This window comes from Suricata suricatta, chromosome 7 (genome assembly GCF_006229205.1).
Source record: "Suricata suricatta isolate VVHF042 chromosome 7, meerkat_22Aug2017_6uvM2_HiC, whole genome shotgun sequence".
In the NCBI taxonomy this organism is placed as follows: domain Eukaryota; kingdom Metazoa; phylum Chordata; class Mammalia; order Carnivora; family Herpestidae; genus Suricata; species Suricata suricatta.
This window is the reverse complement of record NC_043706.1, coordinates 3,336,151-3,354,894: the sequence shown is the minus strand read 5'-3', so window position 1 is coordinate 3,354,894 and position 18,744 is coordinate 3,336,151. Positions and strand designations below refer to the sequence as shown.

At 52.2% G+C, this 18,744-nt stretch overlaps 2 protein-coding genes, 1 long non-coding RNA gene and 4 other non-coding genes across 8 annotated transcripts in view; 5 read left to right on the top strand and 2 right to left on the bottom strand.

Moving 5' to 3' along the window:
* The window catches only part of BTN1A1 (butyrophilin subfamily 1 member A1), a 22,859-nt gene extending 17,365 nt beyond the window's left edge, over window positions 1–5,494 (top strand). Inside the window, exons 4-9 of the mRNA XM_029944629.1 lie at window positions 3–168; window positions 2,066–2,347; window positions 3,185–3,334; window positions 3,999–4,019; window positions 4,113–4,139; window positions 4,570–5,494. Coding sequence (XP_029800489.1) covers window positions 3–168; window positions 2,066–2,347; window positions 3,185–3,334; window positions 3,999–4,019; window positions 4,113–4,139; window positions 4,570–5,243 — 1,320 coding nt within the window. The 3' untranslated portion in view covers window positions 5,244–5,494. The remainder of the gene's footprint in view (window positions 1–2; window positions 169–2,065; window positions 2,348–3,184; window positions 3,335–3,998; window positions 4,020–4,112; window positions 4,140–4,569) is intronic.
* A 5,105-nt stretch (window positions 5,495–10,599) lies between these two features.
* Window positions 10,600–10,682, top strand: TRNAL-CAG. The gene has a single exon. It is a non-coding gene; the product is annotated as a tRNA-Leu (tRNA).
* A 2,572-nt stretch (window positions 10,683–13,254) lies between these two features.
* On the bottom strand, window positions 13,255–17,864 carry LOC115296216. Its single transcript, XR_003910782.1, has 2 exons — window positions 17,060–17,864; window positions 13,255–14,442 (listed from the first exon to the last, which is right to left on the bottom strand). It is a non-coding gene; the product is annotated as an uncharacterized LOC115296216 (long non-coding RNA).
* Window positions 14,639–14,712, bottom strand: TRNAT-AGU. Its single transcript has one exon. It is a non-coding gene; the product is annotated as a tRNA-Thr (tRNA).
* LOC115296179 (high mobility group nucleosome-binding domain-containing protein 4-like) overlaps window positions 17,827–18,744 on the top strand; it is an 11,547-nt gene continuing 10,629 nt past the window's right edge. For both annotated transcript variants that reach the window (XM_029944667.1, XM_029944666.1), the window contains exon 1: window positions 17,827–18,248. In XM_029944667.1, coding sequence (XP_029800527.1) covers window positions 18,210–18,248 — 39 coding nt within the window. In that variant the 5' untranslated portion in view covers window positions 17,827–18,209. The remainder of the gene's footprint in view (window positions 18,249–18,744) is intronic.
* TRNAR-ACG lies at window positions 17,917–17,989 on the top strand. The gene has a single exon. It is a non-coding gene; the product is annotated as a tRNA-Arg (tRNA).
* On the top strand, window positions 18,492–18,564 carry TRNAV-CAC. The gene has a single exon. It is a non-coding gene; the product is annotated as a tRNA-Val (tRNA).

The following is an 18,744-nucleotide window of genomic DNA, read 5'->3' as shown; positions in this document are numbered from 1 at the left end:
AGGCGGCCGCGTACCGCGGCAGGGCCACGCTGGCGGACGGCCACCTCGCGGCCGGGCGCGTCGCCGTGCGCATACACCGGGTCCGGGCGGCGGACGACGGCGAGTACCGGTGCCTCTTCTGGCAGGACGGCCGCTCCGCCGAGGCCAGCGTTCGCCTGAAGGTGGCGGGTGAGTGCGCGCGGTCGGCCCTCCGGGGACTCCCGCGGCGCGCGGTTCCCTGCGCGGTTCCCTGCGTTTCCGGCCCTCAGGGGACCGCCTCGCTCGCTGCCCGAGGAAGCCTCTTCTGGGCGGGAAGGGCAGGCAGGCCGGGGTGGAAGGGCCGCGCGAAGGGCGTTCGAGAGGTTTCCCCGGTTGCTGATTGCGAGGCTGTACAACAGTCTCTTGCATTAGTGCAACCAGAACAGACTCGATCCCGTGCCAGGACTGAGCAGGTAAGTTGTGTGTGTTTGTCACCACTCCGGGGAGGAGGCTGGGCTGCGCTTTTCCGCCGCGTGCACTGAGGCTGCCGCGGACTTCCTAAGATCCTAGGCGGTGGCTGCTCGCTGATACTCTCCATCCACCCAGAAAAGCTTTTGGGTTTTGTTTCCATTTTTTTTTTTTTTTTTTTTTTGCTTCAAACAACATTCCAGGGCGACACAGTAAGAAAAATGGTAAGCATTCGGGAGGAAAGGATGCACTGAGACTCTCTTTCCCGCTTACCAGTGAATGACATCACACTAATCCCTTTCTGAGCCTTAGTACCGGCATTAAAACTGGGCGTGCATCTATCAAACAAGATTTTGCAAGAATGAAGTAAAAATAGACAGTATATTAGAAAGTGCCTCGTCAATTCTACAAGCATTATATACTTGTGAGATACTGTTACTGTGCCTCTGACTGCCCCCTAGAATGTGTAATATACATATGTGTTGTCTTTAGTGTATTTATTAAAATAAAGTTTAGGGGGAGCCTGGGTGGCTCAGTCGGTTAAGCCTCCGACTTCGGCTCAGGTCAGATCTCACGTTCGTGGGTTCGAGTCCCGCGTCAGGCTCTGAGCCTGCTTCCGATTCTGTGTCTCCTTCTCCCTCTGCCCCTCCCCCTCTCATGCTCTGTCTCTCTCCGTATCAAAAATAAAATAAAACATTTAAAAAAAATTTTTTAAATAAAGTTTAGAAACGACTTAGGTGTCATTTGGGTGGGTCCCGCCTCAGGACAGGCTGTCCCATGGGGCAGCATGGTGTATAGCTCAATTTCTTTTGTCGGGAAGTTATCTTAAAGATTGATTATAAAACCAGAGATCTGATAGCAGGAAACTGTTATTGTGACCTTTTGAAAGTGATGGACCTCTTGGAGAATCTGCTGAAATTGCAGCCCTTTTCATGAGAAGAATATGCATTTTCACACACACAGACTGAACCGTGGCTTTAAGTTAATAGATGCGGACATGTATTTAAGGAATCTCCTCTGGAGCGTGGTGCTTTTCTGTGCTCTGTAGCGTTGTAAGAATGATTAGGCTCAAAACAGAAAGGATAAAAACAGCTTTACGTGGATAAATGTTAGGATATAACTGGGGTGGGGGAGGGGTGGTGAGGTTGAAATCATTTTAAAAAGTTCCTGAATCAGTATCACAGGGAAAGGAAGCTTGCACTGTCAGCTACAATGTCAATGCAGGGACCCTCCAGGCCCTCCCTCAAGGACACTCCTTCTCTGTTCAGCCTGAAGTACCCACTCCCGGTTCTCCTCCTCAAAGGCCTTGCATGCTACTTGCGACCACAAAGCGCTCTCCCGTCTCTGGAGCTCCCTAGCCTGCCTCTAAGCCATCGGTCTTGCTGTTCCTGGTCTAGAAAACTTCCTGTGTGTGTGCATCAAACTGCTGCCTACACTTCAGACACTAAATCCTAAGAGGCATCCCTCTCTGATAAGGTTCCTTTGGCTGGTGCCTCGGTTTCCTTGTGAAATGAAATAGAGCATGCACCCCTCTCATTGCTAGTTTCCGTGTGCTTCTCTGTCTCAGACCGCGTAGCCCTGTGGCTGTGAGGCTCCCAGAAGGGTGTCCACGGCGTCAGGCCGGCTTCTCTCTCCGTAGCTCTGGGCTCTGACCCTCACATCCATATGGAAGTTCAAGAAAGCGGAGCGATCTGGCTGGAGTGCACCTCAGCAGGGTGGTACCCAGAGCCCCAGGTGCAGTGGAGAACTTCCGAGGGGGAGACGTTTCCATCCGCATCAGAGTCTAGGAATCCAGACGAAGAGGGCCTGTTCACTGTGGCCGCTTCCGTGACCATCCGGGACACTTCCGTGAAGAATGTATCCTGCCACTTCCGGAACCTCCTTCTGGGCCAGGAGAAGGAAGTAGGGGTTTCCATACCAGGTCAGTGAGGTCAGCGTCGGGTCCCCAGGTGACACAGGTTTGGGGCCGTGTCGCCGGGGAAGCTGCCCCAGCCATGCCCTCCTGACACAGCCGTCTACTTTCCCCACCTAAGCCCCTGACCACCGACGTGACGGGACCCCGCCCATGCCATTCCTAGAAGAAGGATTCTGAACACATCAACCCTCCCTAGATCTCATACAAATCCCAGGCTTTCCATTTTAGCAGACATGTCTTAGAATCAGAAGCTTTGTCCTTGGGGCCTTCCTAATCCAGAGCCTTCTCTCCTTGACTAACAGGGAAACCTGTTTCCACTCTGGCCCCTTGGCCCCCATCCCAGGCTAGAGCTCCGTCTAGGTTTCCAGGCTCCTCAGGGAAGCACATCTTCTCCTTACCCCCCCCCCCCCCGCCCGACCATCTCTGGCGCAGGCAGGAACCTTTCTTTATTCTTTGGTCACTGAGTCCCTTTCTGTTGCACACAGGGGGGCATTTCCCCTTCCCCATTTACTTCCTTCATCCCCTTGGCTCCCATCCTGCACTGACAGCTAAGAAAGAACTTCCACAAGAACATGCACTGGTCCATTATTTTCTTTACTTCCCAGGTCCTGTCTCGCAATGACTCCTGTCCGTCTTCATTCCCCTCTTTCACTGCCCTCTCCTATCTGAGGTCCACAGTTTTCTGAAAAGGGTAGAGCAGTGTTGGAAGGACTCGTTTTTGCCGAGGGAGGCGTGGGGGGAGGTCCAGGTCCTCCTCTCTTCCAACCCCCCTTGGAATCCGAAGCAGAGAGGGACTGGCTCAGAGTTATACGACAGATGCCCTTCTTGGGGATTCTGTTTCAGCTCCCTTCTTCCCACGGCTGCCTCCCTGGATGGTGGCAGTGGCTGTCATCTTGATGGTCCTGGGACTTCTCACAATTGGGTCCATATTTTGCACTTGGAGACTATACAGGGAAAGATCCATACAGAGGAGGGATGAATTCAGCTCTACAGGTGAGTCAGAGGCTGCTTGTCAGGAGTGCTTCTGAGTGGGGATAGATCAGGTCCTTTCAGATGTCTGCCCATGGGAAGATATTTGAGTCTAGGATTCAAGAGGGGGGATTATAAGGCACCTGAAGCCACTGAACCCCAATATGAAGGTCTGGGGGGTGCAGAAAGGGCAAAACCAATGCTGACTGAGATATTAGACCTGATGCTCACTCACCCTCCACCCTCAGACTCTGTCCTGCTTCTAACTCAATTTCCCAGTAAAGGGGCGCCTGGGTGGCTCAGTCAGTTGAGCCTCCAGCTTCGGCTCAGGTCAGATCTCACGTTCCTGGGTTCGAGCCCTGCGTCAGGCTCTGTGCTGACAGCTGGCTCAGAGCCTGGAGCCTGCTTCCGGTTCTGTGTCTCCTTCTCTCTCTGGCCCTCCCCCTCTCATGCTCTGACTCTCTCTGTATCAAAAATAAATAAAACATTAAAAAAAAATTTTTAAATCCCAAGCAGTAGGAACATCCTGCAGATTTCTTAGGGCAAAACAAAACAAAACAAAACGTAATCATCATCCCTCATGTATTGATAAAGCTTCAGTAGTCAAGTAGTTCGACATGAACCATTTACTCCCTTGTCATTAAGGGATTTCTGGAAGGTCATTAAGGTATTTCTGTTTGTTTTCCAGAGAAACTCCTGGAAGAGCTCAGTAAGTTCTCTCTTCTGGTCATTAGTGCACCAACAAGGTGTTCTCTCTCTTATTAGAAAACCCGCCATGACCCCCTCCCCCTTCTCATTGCAGAATGGAAGAAGGCCACCCTGCACGCAGGTGAGTGATGGGACTTCTCAAGGGCTCTGAGGCTCTGTCGCCCAGGGATTCAAGGTCCTGTAATTCTTGGAGAGAAAAACACTAACACAGTTTTGTGGTGAGGATAGACAGGGGAGAGATGGTGTAAACGGGCCCCACATTTTCCTTGAGGCACAGAGAGGGCCCTTGGAAGATATTTTGAAGCCAGGCCCCTCTGAGAGGCACCCCTTGGGCCCTGGGGACAGTCAGCTCACACATCACCCTGCGGCTGTTCACAGAAGGGGAAAATAGAGACAGAAGAACAGGCCAAACAGCTCTCTTCCCGAGGAGATCTGCCAAAGTCCAGAACAGTCTATATATATATATAGATTTTTTTTTTTTTTAGGAGAAAGCAGAAGTCTTGTCACCTCTAGCACTCGCTGATGCTCAGACTCACTCTCTCTGTCTCTAGTCGACGTGACTCTGGATCCAGATACCGCCCACCCCCACCTCTTTTTGTATGAGGATTCAAAATCTGTCCGACTGGAAGATTCGCGCCAGAAACTGCCCGAGAAGCCGCAGAGATTTGACTCCTGGCCTTGTGTGTTGGGTCGGGAGACCTTCACGTCGGGGCGACATTTCTGGGAGGTGGAGGTGGGGGACAGGGCCGACTGGGCGGTCGGGGTGTGCAGGGAGAATGTGGTGAAGAAAGGGTTCGACCCCATGACTCCCGAGAACGGGTTCTGGGCTGTGGAGTTGTATGGGAACGGGTACTGGGCGCTCACCCCACAGCGGACCCCCCTCCCGTTGGCAGGACCCCCCCAGCGGGTTGGGGTTTTCCTGGACTATGAATCAGGAGATGTCTCCTTCTACAATATGGCCAGTGGAGCCCCCATCTATACTTTCTCCAAGGCCGCCTTCTCTGGTCCCCTTCGGCCTTTCTTCTGCCTGTGGTCTTGTGGTAAAAAGCCCCTGACCATCTGCCCAGCCACTGGTGGGCCGGAGAGAGTCACAGTAGTTGTGGATGCCAAGGACTCCACTAAGGCGATCCCACTGTCCCCCATCCGGGAGGACCCTGCCTCTGGGGACACAGATACGCTCCACTCTAAGCTGATCCCTACCCAGCCCAGCCAAGGGGCGCCTTAGGGAAAACCCCGCCTCAAGTGCTTTCCTTTCCGATAAGCCCTCCCTCTGTCCCCTCCTGGTCGCCAGCTGCCGAGCTCACCCAGCCCTCCTTTCTTCCTGTTGGGTAGGCGTCAGTCGGTCTTGGGGAGGTTGTGTTGGTGCTGCTGGAGAGAGTGGCCTGTAGGGCCTTCCTGATCTGTTTCTGTACTGAGACTCGGGGGCCAGGGAGGAGACTCTGAAGCTATTTCTAGTGTTTTCCAACAGCCCCATCCCCCCCGCCCCAGGCCAAGTCCTGTAGGAGGGACACCTCAGCCATCAAGACGAGGTGAGCTTGGCATGTGATTGTCACAGAAACATCTCGGTGTCCAGAACAGGGAACAGGTGGGAACCCCATACGCGTCTGGGAAGGGAAAAATCGAGGCTGAAGTCCCATAAAGGAACTTGGGGGACATCGCGATGGAGGAAAGGGAGGGGAAGCCGGTCTGTCCCCCGAGTTTTAGGGCCTGTCTCTCCAGTTTTCTAAGACATGGCCTGCAGAGTGGAGGAAGCAGGCCCTCCTTCTGCGGGATCTGAGCAGACGGCGCAGGGCGTGGAAGGATGAGGTGAGCGGGGCTGGGGGCCAGACAGAAGATTCGATCCAGGAGAAAACGTGAGCCAAGACGCAAGCTGTGTGTATAGCCAGCTGTGTGCATAGCCGTGACTCAGATCCTGCTTCCCTGCCAGCAGCCTCCTGTGTCCCCTTACCTGGGGCGGCCCAGCCTCACGCTGGGGACCCCACAACTTTCCAGCTCTCTCCCTCCTTTTGATTTAGAGTCTCTCCATCTCAGAGCTTTTCCAGAAACCCTGGTCAGCGACGTCACCTCTGTACCAGCCGTGTCGGCCTCAGGGCCCCCCAGCCCCCACCCCAACATCTGGCTTAACGCCCTGAACAGGCCTTCAGTCCGCTCCCCGAGCAGCTGGTGCCCACAGCGGCCACCTTCCTGGCTGAGCTTCCTGCGTGCTGTTCCCGGGTCCCCAGATGCTGTGTCCTTGTCTCAATCAGCTCAGCTAGACTGACCGCACCTGCTGGGTTTGCACTGTCCCGTACACTGGTGGCTTGTCACGCCAGTGGACTGTGATTTACCTGGGCTCACCCCTTCTACTTGTGTTTTTCCAGTTTCCAGCAGAGATGTCCCCCATGGCCTTGACCTAATAAATAAGTCTGTTGATTGCTGAAAACTGGCATCTGCACCTTCCTTTCTTTATCCCAACAAATGGAGCTGAAACAAAACCAGGCATGAACTGCAGCGCAGCCAGCCGACACGGCGTGGCTCCACGCTCCCAGGGCTCGTCTGCGGGCCTGACAGCAGTGGGCACAGGGCTGTGGTCCCCTGACAGTCTAGCTATGGACGGGAAGGCCAGGTGCCAGTCGTGCCGACCCTCAGCCTCTGGGTGGTGAGCCCACTACTACCGAGCGGCGAGTAGGTGTAGGGGAGTGAAGCCGCCTCTTCCAATTTTAACAGCACTTTTCCAGGAGGAGGAGACATTTGGGAAATGTTTAATTGTAATGCCTACAAATTGGAAAAATAAAAACAAAAACCTTGGGTGATCTTTAGAAACCTCTTTTTCAGGGGTCCCCAGGGCGCTCAATTGGTTAAGCATCCAGCCCTTGGTTTTGGTTCAGGACATGCCCTCCTAGTTTGTGAGTTCAAGCCCCACATCAGGCTCTATGTCTATGCCGGCGGCATAGAGCCTGCTTGGGATTCTGTCTCCCTCTCTCTCTGCCCCTTCCCGACTCGCTGTCTGTCTCTCAAAAATAAATAAACAATTTTTTAAAAGAAAAGAAACCACTCTCCCTGAAGGGAAGCCCTAAGGATTCCTACTTGAGGACCTTTGTGGCCCAAGGGATTGAAAGTTTTGCCCTGTGTTGCCCCAAGCAAGGATCCAGCATGGTCTCCTTCCCAGATGCTCTGACCTGAGTGCAGTTCAACCAGCTCTGAATGTGAGTCTCCAAAGATTCACCAAATGGTGGGAATATCACCTAATATGTGTGTCTTCTGCTAAGAAGTCATCAGAATCAGGTCCATTACAGATCCAACAAGAAATCCAAATTCCAAATGACATGCGTGCTAAGGTATTATTTCCATTATTGCACCACATACATTTCTCATAATTAAGCTAAAAAACAACATTTCTAAGTTTTCAGTCTGCTGACTACCCCCACAGCGGATCGTGACAGACTAAAACCCAACATTCTCTCGTAGTGAAAGTTCTGAACACCAGACAGGCCTCTTACCACATTCACCATGTATTGTGACAGGTGACATTGTCAACAGCTCTGTGGTACTCATCTTTGTTCTTGTCATCTCCTGGGCCCCATTTTCATTTTGGTTTTGGTTATGATTTTGGTTTCAGTGTCTTCCTACAGACCTGGGGTTCAAGACCTACATAATAATATCTAGATAATGATGTTCCCACATATGCATTACTGCATCATTTTTAAACTATTCTGATTGGGGCGCCTGGATGTCTCAGTCGGTTAAGCATCTGACTTTGGCTCAGGTCATGATCTCGCAGTTCGTGAATTCGAGCCCCACATTGGGCTCTCTGCTGTCAGCACAGAGCCTGCTCCACATCCTCTGTCCCCCTCTCTCTTTGCTCCTCCCCAGCTCGTGCTCTCTCTCTCAAAATAAATAAACATTAAAAAATTTTTAAAAAATCACTCTGCATAAGGCTTGTAAATCAGGAGATACACAGGTGTTATTTGGGAAAGGGATCAAGAAGGAAAATGGATGAGAAGTGACTCAGCATTTACCCACCTGCCTCCTTGCAGAGTTGAGAATCCAAAGCCTGGAGCCATGAAGTGACTTGATTAAAGCATGCAGTCAGTGCCTAAGCGGGGACCTGGGAGGGGGTGTCCTGCTATCGCCTCGACATCTTCCACTGAACAAACCATGGCTGACTGGGAGGACTAGGGACTTCGAGAAATCGTCAAGGTGGGCCCCGTTGGCTCAGGAGACCTTGGGCATGAAGAGGGTCAGGAGAAGAAAACAGTACCCCAGTGTGCCACGTCATACTTGGACCGAGGGCCGGCAGCTGGAGAATGGGACGGAAAGGGCCCCTTCCGCCATCACTTCCGAGGTCCCCGACCCCAGGGTCCTCCTTGCCACGGCCCTTCCTCAAACTCCTGTCACCCCACACTGTCCCCCAGGAGCCAGTCACCCTACCCTGTACCCCGGAGAAAAACATCATGTATCACTATGTAAGCGTCAATTTTTGTTCAAATTAGACTTTCCGAAAGTCAAAGAAAGAGTCCAAAGTTCCTTAAAAATACTTGGGAATGTCAGGCAGTCGCTTTGCTGGTTGAATGTATGATGTGCATCCTGAAATGTGTTTGTGAAAGCTCACCCAGCACAGGTGCGGCTGCCCCCAAACCTTCCTTCAGTGAGAGACAAGGACCCATAGGTTGTCATGAGCTCTCTGACTCCCCTCCCCTGCTCCACGATTCTTGGCCTCCCCATGAGCCATGAGCTCCTTGACCTTTCCAGGAAAACGGTCACGAGCCACAGTACAACCTGACAGTATATTCTTAGGAAACATCTGTGTCCTTCGCCCCGCCCCGCCCCCAGCCTCTTTGCACGCAGCACCCTGGAGGAGGAAGTTACCTGAAGAGCCTTGAGGCTCTTTCCCAGCTGGCACCGGCTACCAGGGCCTGGGGCAAATGATCCGCCTCGGTAGTTCTGCCTTTATTTCGGAATCTTCTACGAGAGAGGACAGTGGATGCTGTGGACTCTAGAACCCGGAAACTTTATCTGCATCCTGGAGAGAGCTGCTTGTCTTCCCAAAATGCTCTCGTGCAACCTCCTCCCTTAGGCCACTCCGACAATCGAATTTGAATGTGTTCTTTAGATGGTTCCCACCTAACCTCCTGGGAAGGCGGGGCTCCCATTTCCGGTGCTGGGGAAAACCCTGCAGTGCTGGTCTGCGTCGCGGGCCACCTCCAGTGATTCCCGGCCAGACATCGGAGCAGGTGGGAACGCGCAGACTGAGCCTATGAATGGCCACCGTAAGGCGTGCTTTGACCGGCTGCACTCCGTGTTTCACGAACATTTGGGGTCAGAGCCCAGTCCCACAGAGGCCTGAACGCGTTTTCCGAATGTGGCCCCTCCCCCTCCCCCTAGATCCAGCCTTTTTCTAAAGCTAGATCCTAAAGTAATGACCTCAAATTTGGGTGCACACTAGAATCACCCAGGGGAGAGGGGAATGGAACCCAGTCCGCAGGTGGGAGTCTCAGGATCCCAACTCACGGAGACTGAGGTGGGGACGGTGCGGGCAGTGCCCACGTGCTCTCAATGCCACACCAGTTTCTGTTAGGAAACGGTTACTGTGCTTCAGGCTGGTGACTCTCAAACCTGGGCGCACCTCAGAATGCCATGGAACGCTTATTAGACCCGAATTCCTCGACTCTGCCCCCAAAATGTCTGGCCCGGTAGGTGTTGGGGGAGACTGAGAATTTGCGACTAACTGGCTCTCTGGGGAGCTCTTAATTTAAGAGCTCTAGCTTTTCTATGCCGGGATTTATTCTGCAAATGAACTTGGATGAAACTGTAAAGCGTCTCGGAAAGCAGTTCCTGAGGTCAACACAGGCGAAATGACTTGTCCGCAGGCCTCCAGGCAGTTGCTGACGAGTGCTAGCTTTGTTCGAAGCTCACCGTCAGGTTCCCTGACGCCCAGGCGGTGACATCCCGACCACAGCACCCTGACGCTAACACTGGACAAGAAACCCCGAGGAAGGTCACATCCCCCGGGAAGTGTGTTTTAAAAAGTTGTGGCAGTGGAGGCCTGGCATCAAGGGCCACCTGTGCCAGGCTTACTAGATCCAGAAACTACTATTTACTGCAGTAGAACGTCCGCACAGGAAAGCCGGCAAGTCCTCAGGGTATGGGGCTCGAGGAACTCGGACTGGAAGCACCACCGGCCGGCCTCCCAACACCGCTTCCCGGCCCCCCCACCCCTCCCGCCGGGAGGAGGGGGAGCGTCAGCGAGCACCTGCTAGCCTGCGCGCGCCGGCGACAGCCCAAGCCTCCCGGGAGAAAGCGCGCGTTCCGGCAACACGGTGCCGTGAGTTTAGGGTGCTGCCCCTTCCTTCCCCCTCCTCCGTGGAAGAAGGGCACCCCGCCCAGCCCCTCTCGGGGCCTGGAATCGAATCCGCGGTCACACGGCAGGTGCCACTCGGCCGCTCCCGGAGCCCGTGCTATTGCGCGCGGCCATCGGGGCCGGCGTCCCGCGGCTCGCGGAGGCGAGGTCTCACTCCGGTACGGAAGGGTTCCCGCGTCCTGAACACGTGGTGTCGAGGTTGACTCAGAAATAAACTTGGAGCGAGGCCGTTCCCTGTCGGGTCAGGATGGCCGAGCGGTCTAAGGCGCTGCGTTCAGGTCGCAGTCTCCCCTGGAGGCGTGGGTTCGAATCCCACTCCTGACAATATGGTGTTTTACTCTTTTCAAACCCCATTACTTTTTCCTAGATTCCAATAGTGAAATGATCAACTTAAAAAAATTATTATCTATGCTCTAGAATGTAAGCTTTCTGTGTGTAGAAGACGATGTAAGATCTCCTTTCTCTGTAATTCTCTGTCCCTCCTTTCACATTCAAAGAATTCAGTGGATGTTTCTCCTAAACTACAAACACTAATGTCGGCAGAACCCCCTTTTCTTTTGTCTGCTTATAGATTTCTTTATAATAATACCCTTTTCTCAAGCTCATGTCCCTTCCTCCACCCCCATAGGAAATTTCTGGAGAAAGGTCATCTCTTTTCTTCCAAATGCTTTGGTGGAATATATTTTTGGTGTCAAGTGCTTGCCTTTTAATTTTAATTTAATATGCTGTTTCATATATCCCATTCTATTTTTACTTTATTCCTGTCCTACCATGGTTTTGAGGTTTACCTATGTTGCCGTAGGCACACCTAGACTGATTGTTTTAATGCTGCACAGAGATCTGCAAGCGTGGGTTTGCCTCCTCACCCAGGGACGACTCCCAGACCAGGTCCAACTCCCGGCCACCACGGAAAGGGATGCCATTAACGAACATCTTGTTACGTTTTCTGATTCCAAGTTGTGTATTCATGAGGGAGTTTTCCCTGACATACAGCAGGAGCAAATGACCGGTCATGACAGTCTGACAGTTAAAGAGTTTACACTTCAGAATAGGATTCAGGCCCCAAGGAATGTGATGTAGACACACAGAAATTCATGTTTAGCGACATCTTCAGAAATATCCCTCAAATTCAAGTTTCCTGATGTCCAACCTGCTTAGCTTAAGCATCAATAGTTACAGTTACAAATGTTAACAGTTTCTATTTTGAACTCAAAACTTAGACAGTGAATAGAAGTCTTACATAATTTATCACAAAAAGCCCCAAGGAATCAAAAAGCACAGGTGACTGGAACTTTCTCCTCACCATTCCTTTTTAAAAAAGAAATCCAATCTAACCCCAGCTTACAAGGACAGAAAACAGAGTGACTCTGTTTTATGATCACCGATGCTCAGGATCATTCTGCCGCCTCCCAATTCCTCACAATTCACAAACATAGTCATACACTCACTGAAAGAAAAGTGAGTTGATATTGCTTAGAAGGAGTGTCCTCAGTGAGGGTAGAAAAGAACAAACAAGGTTTCTCCTTGTTGCCCAGGTGGCCACAGATTCAGTCCATCTCTGCCCATTTAGAACCCTCCCTTGGGCCCTGGCAACATATGAGGAAAGAGAAAATAGCAAACAGGCACAAAGAGAGGCATTTGGAGACACTTGGAGGGCGAACAGGTCTTCAGGCCACATGGGCCCCTGACTCTGCCACTGATGCGCTGTATGACCTTTCAGGCAAGTGACTTTGAATGCCTGTGCCCTGGCGCCTCCTCTCTAAAGGCAGGGAAATAATTGAACATTACTTCCTAAGTGTGCTGTGAGGATCGCCTGACTAGGCAGATGGAAAGTGCTCGGCAAAGAGCTAATGCCTGGAAAACAAGAAACACCTAATAAATATTTTTTGGTTATAATAGAACACCTGCTCTTTGCTGGGGCCTGTGTTGAACTCTGGAGATCCGGAGATTGGAGACTGGAGATTGCCCTTGCCCCAAAAAGTAGACAGGAGGGCCACAAATTCAGATAAAAAGCAAGTGGATGAGTGTTGCTGCCCGGGGTTAGGTGGGAAACGCAGTCCCTTCTAGCCCCGCCTGCTCCCCGGACGGCCCAGCGGTCCGGCTAGAGACTCCGCTTCCTCCACGACCAGTGAGCTCAAAGGCCACCCAGCTCTCTTTGTGTGTGTTTTAAAACTTTATTTATTTTGAGAGAGAGACAGAGATACAGAGAGAGAACACTTGAGCAGGGGACAAAGGGAGAGAGAATCCCAAACAGGCTCTGCACTGTCTGCGCAGAGCCCAAGTCATGACCGTGAGATCATGACCTGAGCAGAAATCAAGAGTCAGAGTCTTAACTGACTGAGCCACATGGTCTTTAAAAAACAAAATAAAACATGAAGCAAACAAACCAACATCTCCCATGAAGCACTTGATAACTTAACCGTCAGGTCAAGTCCATCCATGGTCTTCATGAGGCCACAAATGGTGAGGATGCCCAAGGGCCTAAGGTCATCCCTAGATGGACACAGAGCCACCCCTCCCCCTCTCCCCTCTCCTGCCCCATGGCTTCTGCGGATCTTCCCTGAGGGTCCTCGTTCTCACCTGTAGCCACACAGGATCCCCTTCGCCTGGAGCGCCTTTTCCACGCCTCTCCAGCCTTCTATGTCTCCTCCATGCTCAGTATGGGTGTCACTTCATAAAGACTTCCCCCACCTCTTTCCTCTGCCCGCCTGCGGCCCCCAGGGCCCCCACCCCAGTGTTACCACGCCCCCCTACCCTGCACCCGCCACTGAATTGTTTGCCACCCCCTCCCCCTGGCTCAGGACCCATGTGTGACCTGCATGGTGCTTGTCACAGAAGCGGCTCTGCTCAAACAGGCCCCAGGAGGTGAAGCAAGCAGTGGATTGTAAATCACTTCCACTTGTACATGTAAATCACTTTCATGGTCCATGTATGGAGAGTAAGAAAGGCTTTTGAGCTCTGGGGAGAGACGGTTAGATTCCTCAGCTGGAATATTCTATAGCTTCAGGAGCCAGTGCCGTTTCCGCAGCCGTACAGATCACGCAACCCACCGAGGGCCTCTGGGCTGGAAGCATCCCGGTAACGGTGTTCCTGGACCCTGATGCAGCAGGGGGTGAAGGGTAAGTGAAATTCAGTAGTAGGACGAGGTAGTGGTCTAGTGTGGACGTCTACACTGTGTCCTCCTCATTTGATAGAAGTCTGGACTCTAGGCCTGGAAAAAAGGCCTTCGTGACAGCAGATGGGAGGAGGTCGTGCAAAAGAGCGTCTGTGTCTCCATTGCTGTCTGATGCCTCTGAAGAAAAGTGGGGAAGCTAGCTGCAGAGTTGAGTGGAGAAATTCTCGGTGACAACACAGCGGTTCTCTGAACAATGCCTCCGAGCCCCGGGCCATTTTGTTTCCACAGACAGGACAGGAGGTCGTAATTCAACCCTTGACCATCTGCATAAAACAGTGTGCCCCGAAGAAGGTAAAACCCGGCTGGGGGAACTTTCTGCGCCAGGCGGTGGGGCGCTCGGTGGTGGGAGATGGGGAGGAGGGCTAGTAGCAGCTACAGGGAGCTCCCGTCTGGCCAGTGTCTGCAGGGCCTGGCAGGGGTGAGCCTCCAGACTGCTTTCCCACTTCTCACTTAGTCCTTCCCTCGCGGAGAGCTGGGGAGTGCGCGCCTCTGCCTGACGTCTTCCCGGCAGCCTGGGGCTGCCATTTCCCAGGCGGCCTGTCCCAGTGGGCCTTCCACTCTGCCACGTACAATCAGACAGACGCTTCTCTCAGACACCGGCTTTTCGGAAATCACCGGCGACAACCATTTGAGTTTGAGTCTCCTTTCCAAAACGCTCTGAGCGCACCATCCTGTTTGCGGCTCGTGTGTCGTGGTTGGCTTTTAGTGGCTGCTGTGGATTGAAATGCTGCACAAGTATCAATCATTCAGAGGCTGATCTTTCTGCAAGCATTGCCTGCCACTTGTAAGAGTGCGTTGGTTTGGAATTCTCCCAGGAAGGAGGATGGAATGCCCAGGGATTATGATGTTGCTTTTAATTTAACCTTGGTGATTTTGCCTTCTGCTTCCCTTGGTTTCCGCTAGTATTGGCTGGGAAAAAAAAAAAGTACATGTGAAACAAAACCGCTAACGCTAACACAGCTAGAAATTCACCTCTTTTTCCTTTGTACAGAGTCGCCACCCCGAGCCCCATATAAAACACTTTGGTTACATTCCACAGCAGAATTCACCCCTCCCTTTACACTTTGAAGCTCATCCCCTTTGTTGGGAGCGGGAAAACCACAAAAGGCCCCGCTGGGATTCGAACCCAGGATCTCCTGTTTACTAGACAGGCGCTTTAACCAGCTAAGCCACGGAGCCAGCACGCCTCCCTGCATCCACACCGACAAGGAAAAGCAATGATGTTTGCTTTTGTTGTGTGTGTGTCCCTGTTTTCTTCCCATCCAGGCTCAGGAGCAGCCCGGAGGCCGCTCCAGACCCAAATGATCAACCGGTCCCCGCTTCGCCCCCCGAAGACCCAAGAAACTGCGCGGCTGCAGGAACACTGAGTCCCCTTCCCGCCGGCGCCCGGCCGTCTTGTCCCAGAAACAGCGGGGAGGGCAGTTCTCACCCCTCCGCGGGGAGTGGGACCTGAAGCCCCAGGGCGGGGGACGCCTGGCTGTCACACCACACCTCTTCCAGCTCCGAGAACTGTTCCCTCGGGAGCGAGCTCCGAGGTCATAAATTAACACTCAGTCATTCCTTACCCCGTGTCTTCCCGTAAAATTGGGTTCCACCTGCCTGCTTCTGCTTATGACGTTAACTAAATGGAATTCCACAGTCGTACCTTAAAAATACGAGACTTCATAATTAAAACCTAGTTTTAGAAAGAGAGAAAGAGAAGTATCTAGAGGGAGAGAAGCTTTCTTGTCCTAAACTTGTCCAAAGGATTTGTTTTGATTAAGATGTCAAACTGAGAGCATTCACAAGAATTTCTATGTTGTCATGGGGACTTATGTGTTCGCAGATTCCCAACTTATTCTATTCTCTGTAGAATAAGTCTGTCCCTTGGGAATAACATTTGAACAAAGGGCACTAGTGAAACTCCCAAGAGTTTACGGATTCCTGCCGCGACGGAGAATGGAGTGTAACTTCCCAGATGAAACCTATAGTGACGATTGGCTGTGTTGCTTGAAATCTGTTCTCATGATAATGCTGAAATCAGCCTTTCAGGTTTTCTGAATTGTATCCATATTTGAAGGATTTTGCTGTCACACGCTGAAAGGCAGCCCTTGGCACTTGCCTCTGCCTTATGTACATGATGCGCCCTGAGGTTTTCTAAACTAGAGGCCTGGCCCCCAGATTTCAGACTTGCCAGTCTCAAGATGTTCACTTGTTCATTCATTCATATTCTCTTACTGGTTCTGTTGTTTTCTGGACTCTGTTTCTCTGACTGATACAACCACTGAAGAAAAGACCGAACACTAGGAACTGGAACTCTCAGAAAAGGAGGCCCACAGAAAGATCTGCAAGAACAAGGTGAAACTGTGCCTCAGCTCATGTCAGGTTGTGAATGTAGCGGAGAACTTGGAGGCAGCTGACACTTTCAAAACAGGCCCAACAAAGGGAGGTCTCTGGGGACACTGAGAATGTGTGGACAGGCCTCTAGCTGGCTGAGTTGAAGCCCATTCTATTTTATTTATTTATTTATTTTATTTGTTTTTAAGTTTGTTTTTTTTTTTTTGAGACACAGAGAGTGTGTGAGGAGAGAGGGGAGGGTCAGAGAGAGAGGGAGACACAGAATCCAAAGCAGCCTCCAGGCTCTGAGCAGTCAGCACAGAACCCGACGTGGGGCTGGAACCCACTTACTGTGAGATAATGACCTGAGCCAAAGCGGATGCTTAACCGACTGAGTCACCCAGGTGCCTCTGAAGCCCATTTTAGAGGTGCAAGCCCGGACCACAGCTCCAGGGATGCCTTGGGGTGTGGCCTGGCCATCCTGGGAATGCAATGAGGATAAAATAGAACCAAGAAGTACCCTAGTTTGCTACATTTCTGCACATTCAAGCGTGAGTGTTCATGTTTCCAAACTGCTCTTTAGAACAAAAATCTCCTTTCGCTTCTTATAGGAAGGTGGTAGTCTGTACCCTTGGATGGGAAAATAAATATTTATCTTGACTAACTTGATACTGAACTTTTGTGTTTTCTTCCGTTATGAGTGTTGGCAACAAATTACTGTTGTATTTCAGCCCTTTTACTTTGTCATCTTTGGAAATCACAAATATCTCACATCGAACTACAGTGGTTACAAGTTCCTTTAAATACCATTTGAGCGCATTAGTGCTTTGAAATTACAGTATTTATTAGACCTGCTGTCCTTTGTCATTCAGTGTATTAAGGAGCACAAATATTGCCACATCATACATTTTTAATATTTCTATAACATATTTCAATATAACTGACTTCTTTTGAAATCCTGCATCTTTATCTTTTTTTTCTTTCCAGCTGATAGTATTCTGTGAGGCAGCCCATGGCCACCAAAGCGCCCTACACATACAACTACAAAACCTGCCCAGAGGTCCCCTGTTCCGGTGTCCGGTGGGAACTTCCCAACTAGGTCTATTTTAAGGTTATGCAGAAAGATCAGGAACACCTATGTTATGCTTTAGGGCTGTTGCAACCTTGTGAACTAAAAACAACTATTTTCTAAACTCAGTGAATAACGTACCCAATGTCAGGCAGTTTTACTCCGTTGACAGCCCTCCACTTCTCTGCGATGCTCACCCAGGCATGGAGATGACGATTACGTCTCAAAAATATAGAGGCTGAAACGCACGCATAGGAGATGCTCATTTAAAGCCAACACAGGCGCGCTCACCTTTGTGCCAGCTGATGAGCTCCTTTTAAAAGGCATCAAATTCCGAGTCGCAGGCCCAGCGGTAGGCGCATGGCCATAGCAGGTGCTAAGAAGAGAGCCTTGCTTAGTAAATACTGATATACATTTTTTTAACGATCTAAGGAGAGACCAGAGACCACGCCAGATCACGCCACCCCACCACGACCTCCAATTGCCAACAGATCGCATCCACGGTCCTCGCAAGCGGGTCGTCTACGCTCGCTCTCGCCTCCAGACCTTGCGGATTTCCCCGCTGCCGGGGACTCTTCTCCCTGATACCCGCATTTCTCTTTCGTTAATCACCGTCTCCGCTGGGCCTTTCCCGGTCTTTTTGTTTTCCTCCAAAGGCACATCATGATTATTCTACTTATTAAGTGCTTCGCTGTCATCTGGTCGATGGACAGGGATCATATCGCTTTACTTCTTGGCTCCACTTCCAGCGCCTCCGACCGTTAACACGCGTTGCGGAGCAAACGCGTGGATGGCTAGGTGACGCAGGAGGAGGAGGTGCGGCGGAGGGGGGCACTGAAGCCGCGGGGAGCACGGCCGCCGGGGCCCCGCCTGGGCAGCAGGGAGCGCAGACGCAGAGGAGGCCGCGGAGGGGAGCACGGCGCCACGGAGCGAGCAGCCCGGACCCTCCGGCGCCTGCGTCCTCACGAAGGTACTCGCGGCGACCGCCACCTCCGCACGGGCCAGTGGCGCAATGGATAACGCGTCTGACTACGGATCAGAAGATTCCAGGTTCGACTCCTGGCTGGCTCGGGGCGGCCGGTATCATTTTGCTTCTCCGCCGCAGCCGCAGAGCACGCGCCGCGCCACGGAGCCCGGAACCTCGGGCACAGTGAGGTTTGCCCGCAAGTTCTCCGAAGCCACAAGGCGCCGGTTTACCGCAGCCGCGGTCCTCACGCCCCCGCAGAGCGAGTTCCGCGTCTCGGCCACGCGGTGGCGCTAAGCTGCCCGAGGCCTGCGCGCGGTCCCGGGCATGCCCACGCCGACGGAGAGTGACAGTGAAGGGGCACTCGTGAGTACTGAAACCTCCCTTTTGTTCTCCCCTAATCTGATCATTTCCCAAATATTGTTCTGGATTTGGTGTCAGGTCTGTACACTGCGAGGTTTGGTCCCTGCTTCTCACCGGCTTGGGTGGTGGGAGCGAGAGGGGCACGCGGACGCATGCGCACGCAAAGGACTCGCGTTTGCAGGGACGGGCCGCGCCTGCGGCGTGCTCTGCAGGGAACTACTCTCTCAGGAAGCCTTTCGTCGCCACGTTTCCGTAGTGTAGTGGTTATCACGTTCGCCTCACACGCGAAAGGTCCCCGGTTCGAAACCGGGCGGAAACAGCGTCTTCTTTTTCTTCCCCGCCCCCCTTTGCAATTAATTCCTTAAAATTTTGTTTCATTTATTTTCTAGAAAATCTCACGTCTTCATAAATCTGTTCCCCGCCTGCTGCCGTCTCTCCGCGGGGCAGTGGCGCTGAGGCGGCCCCGGGCGGCGGCCTGACGTCTCGCGAGCGGAGACGC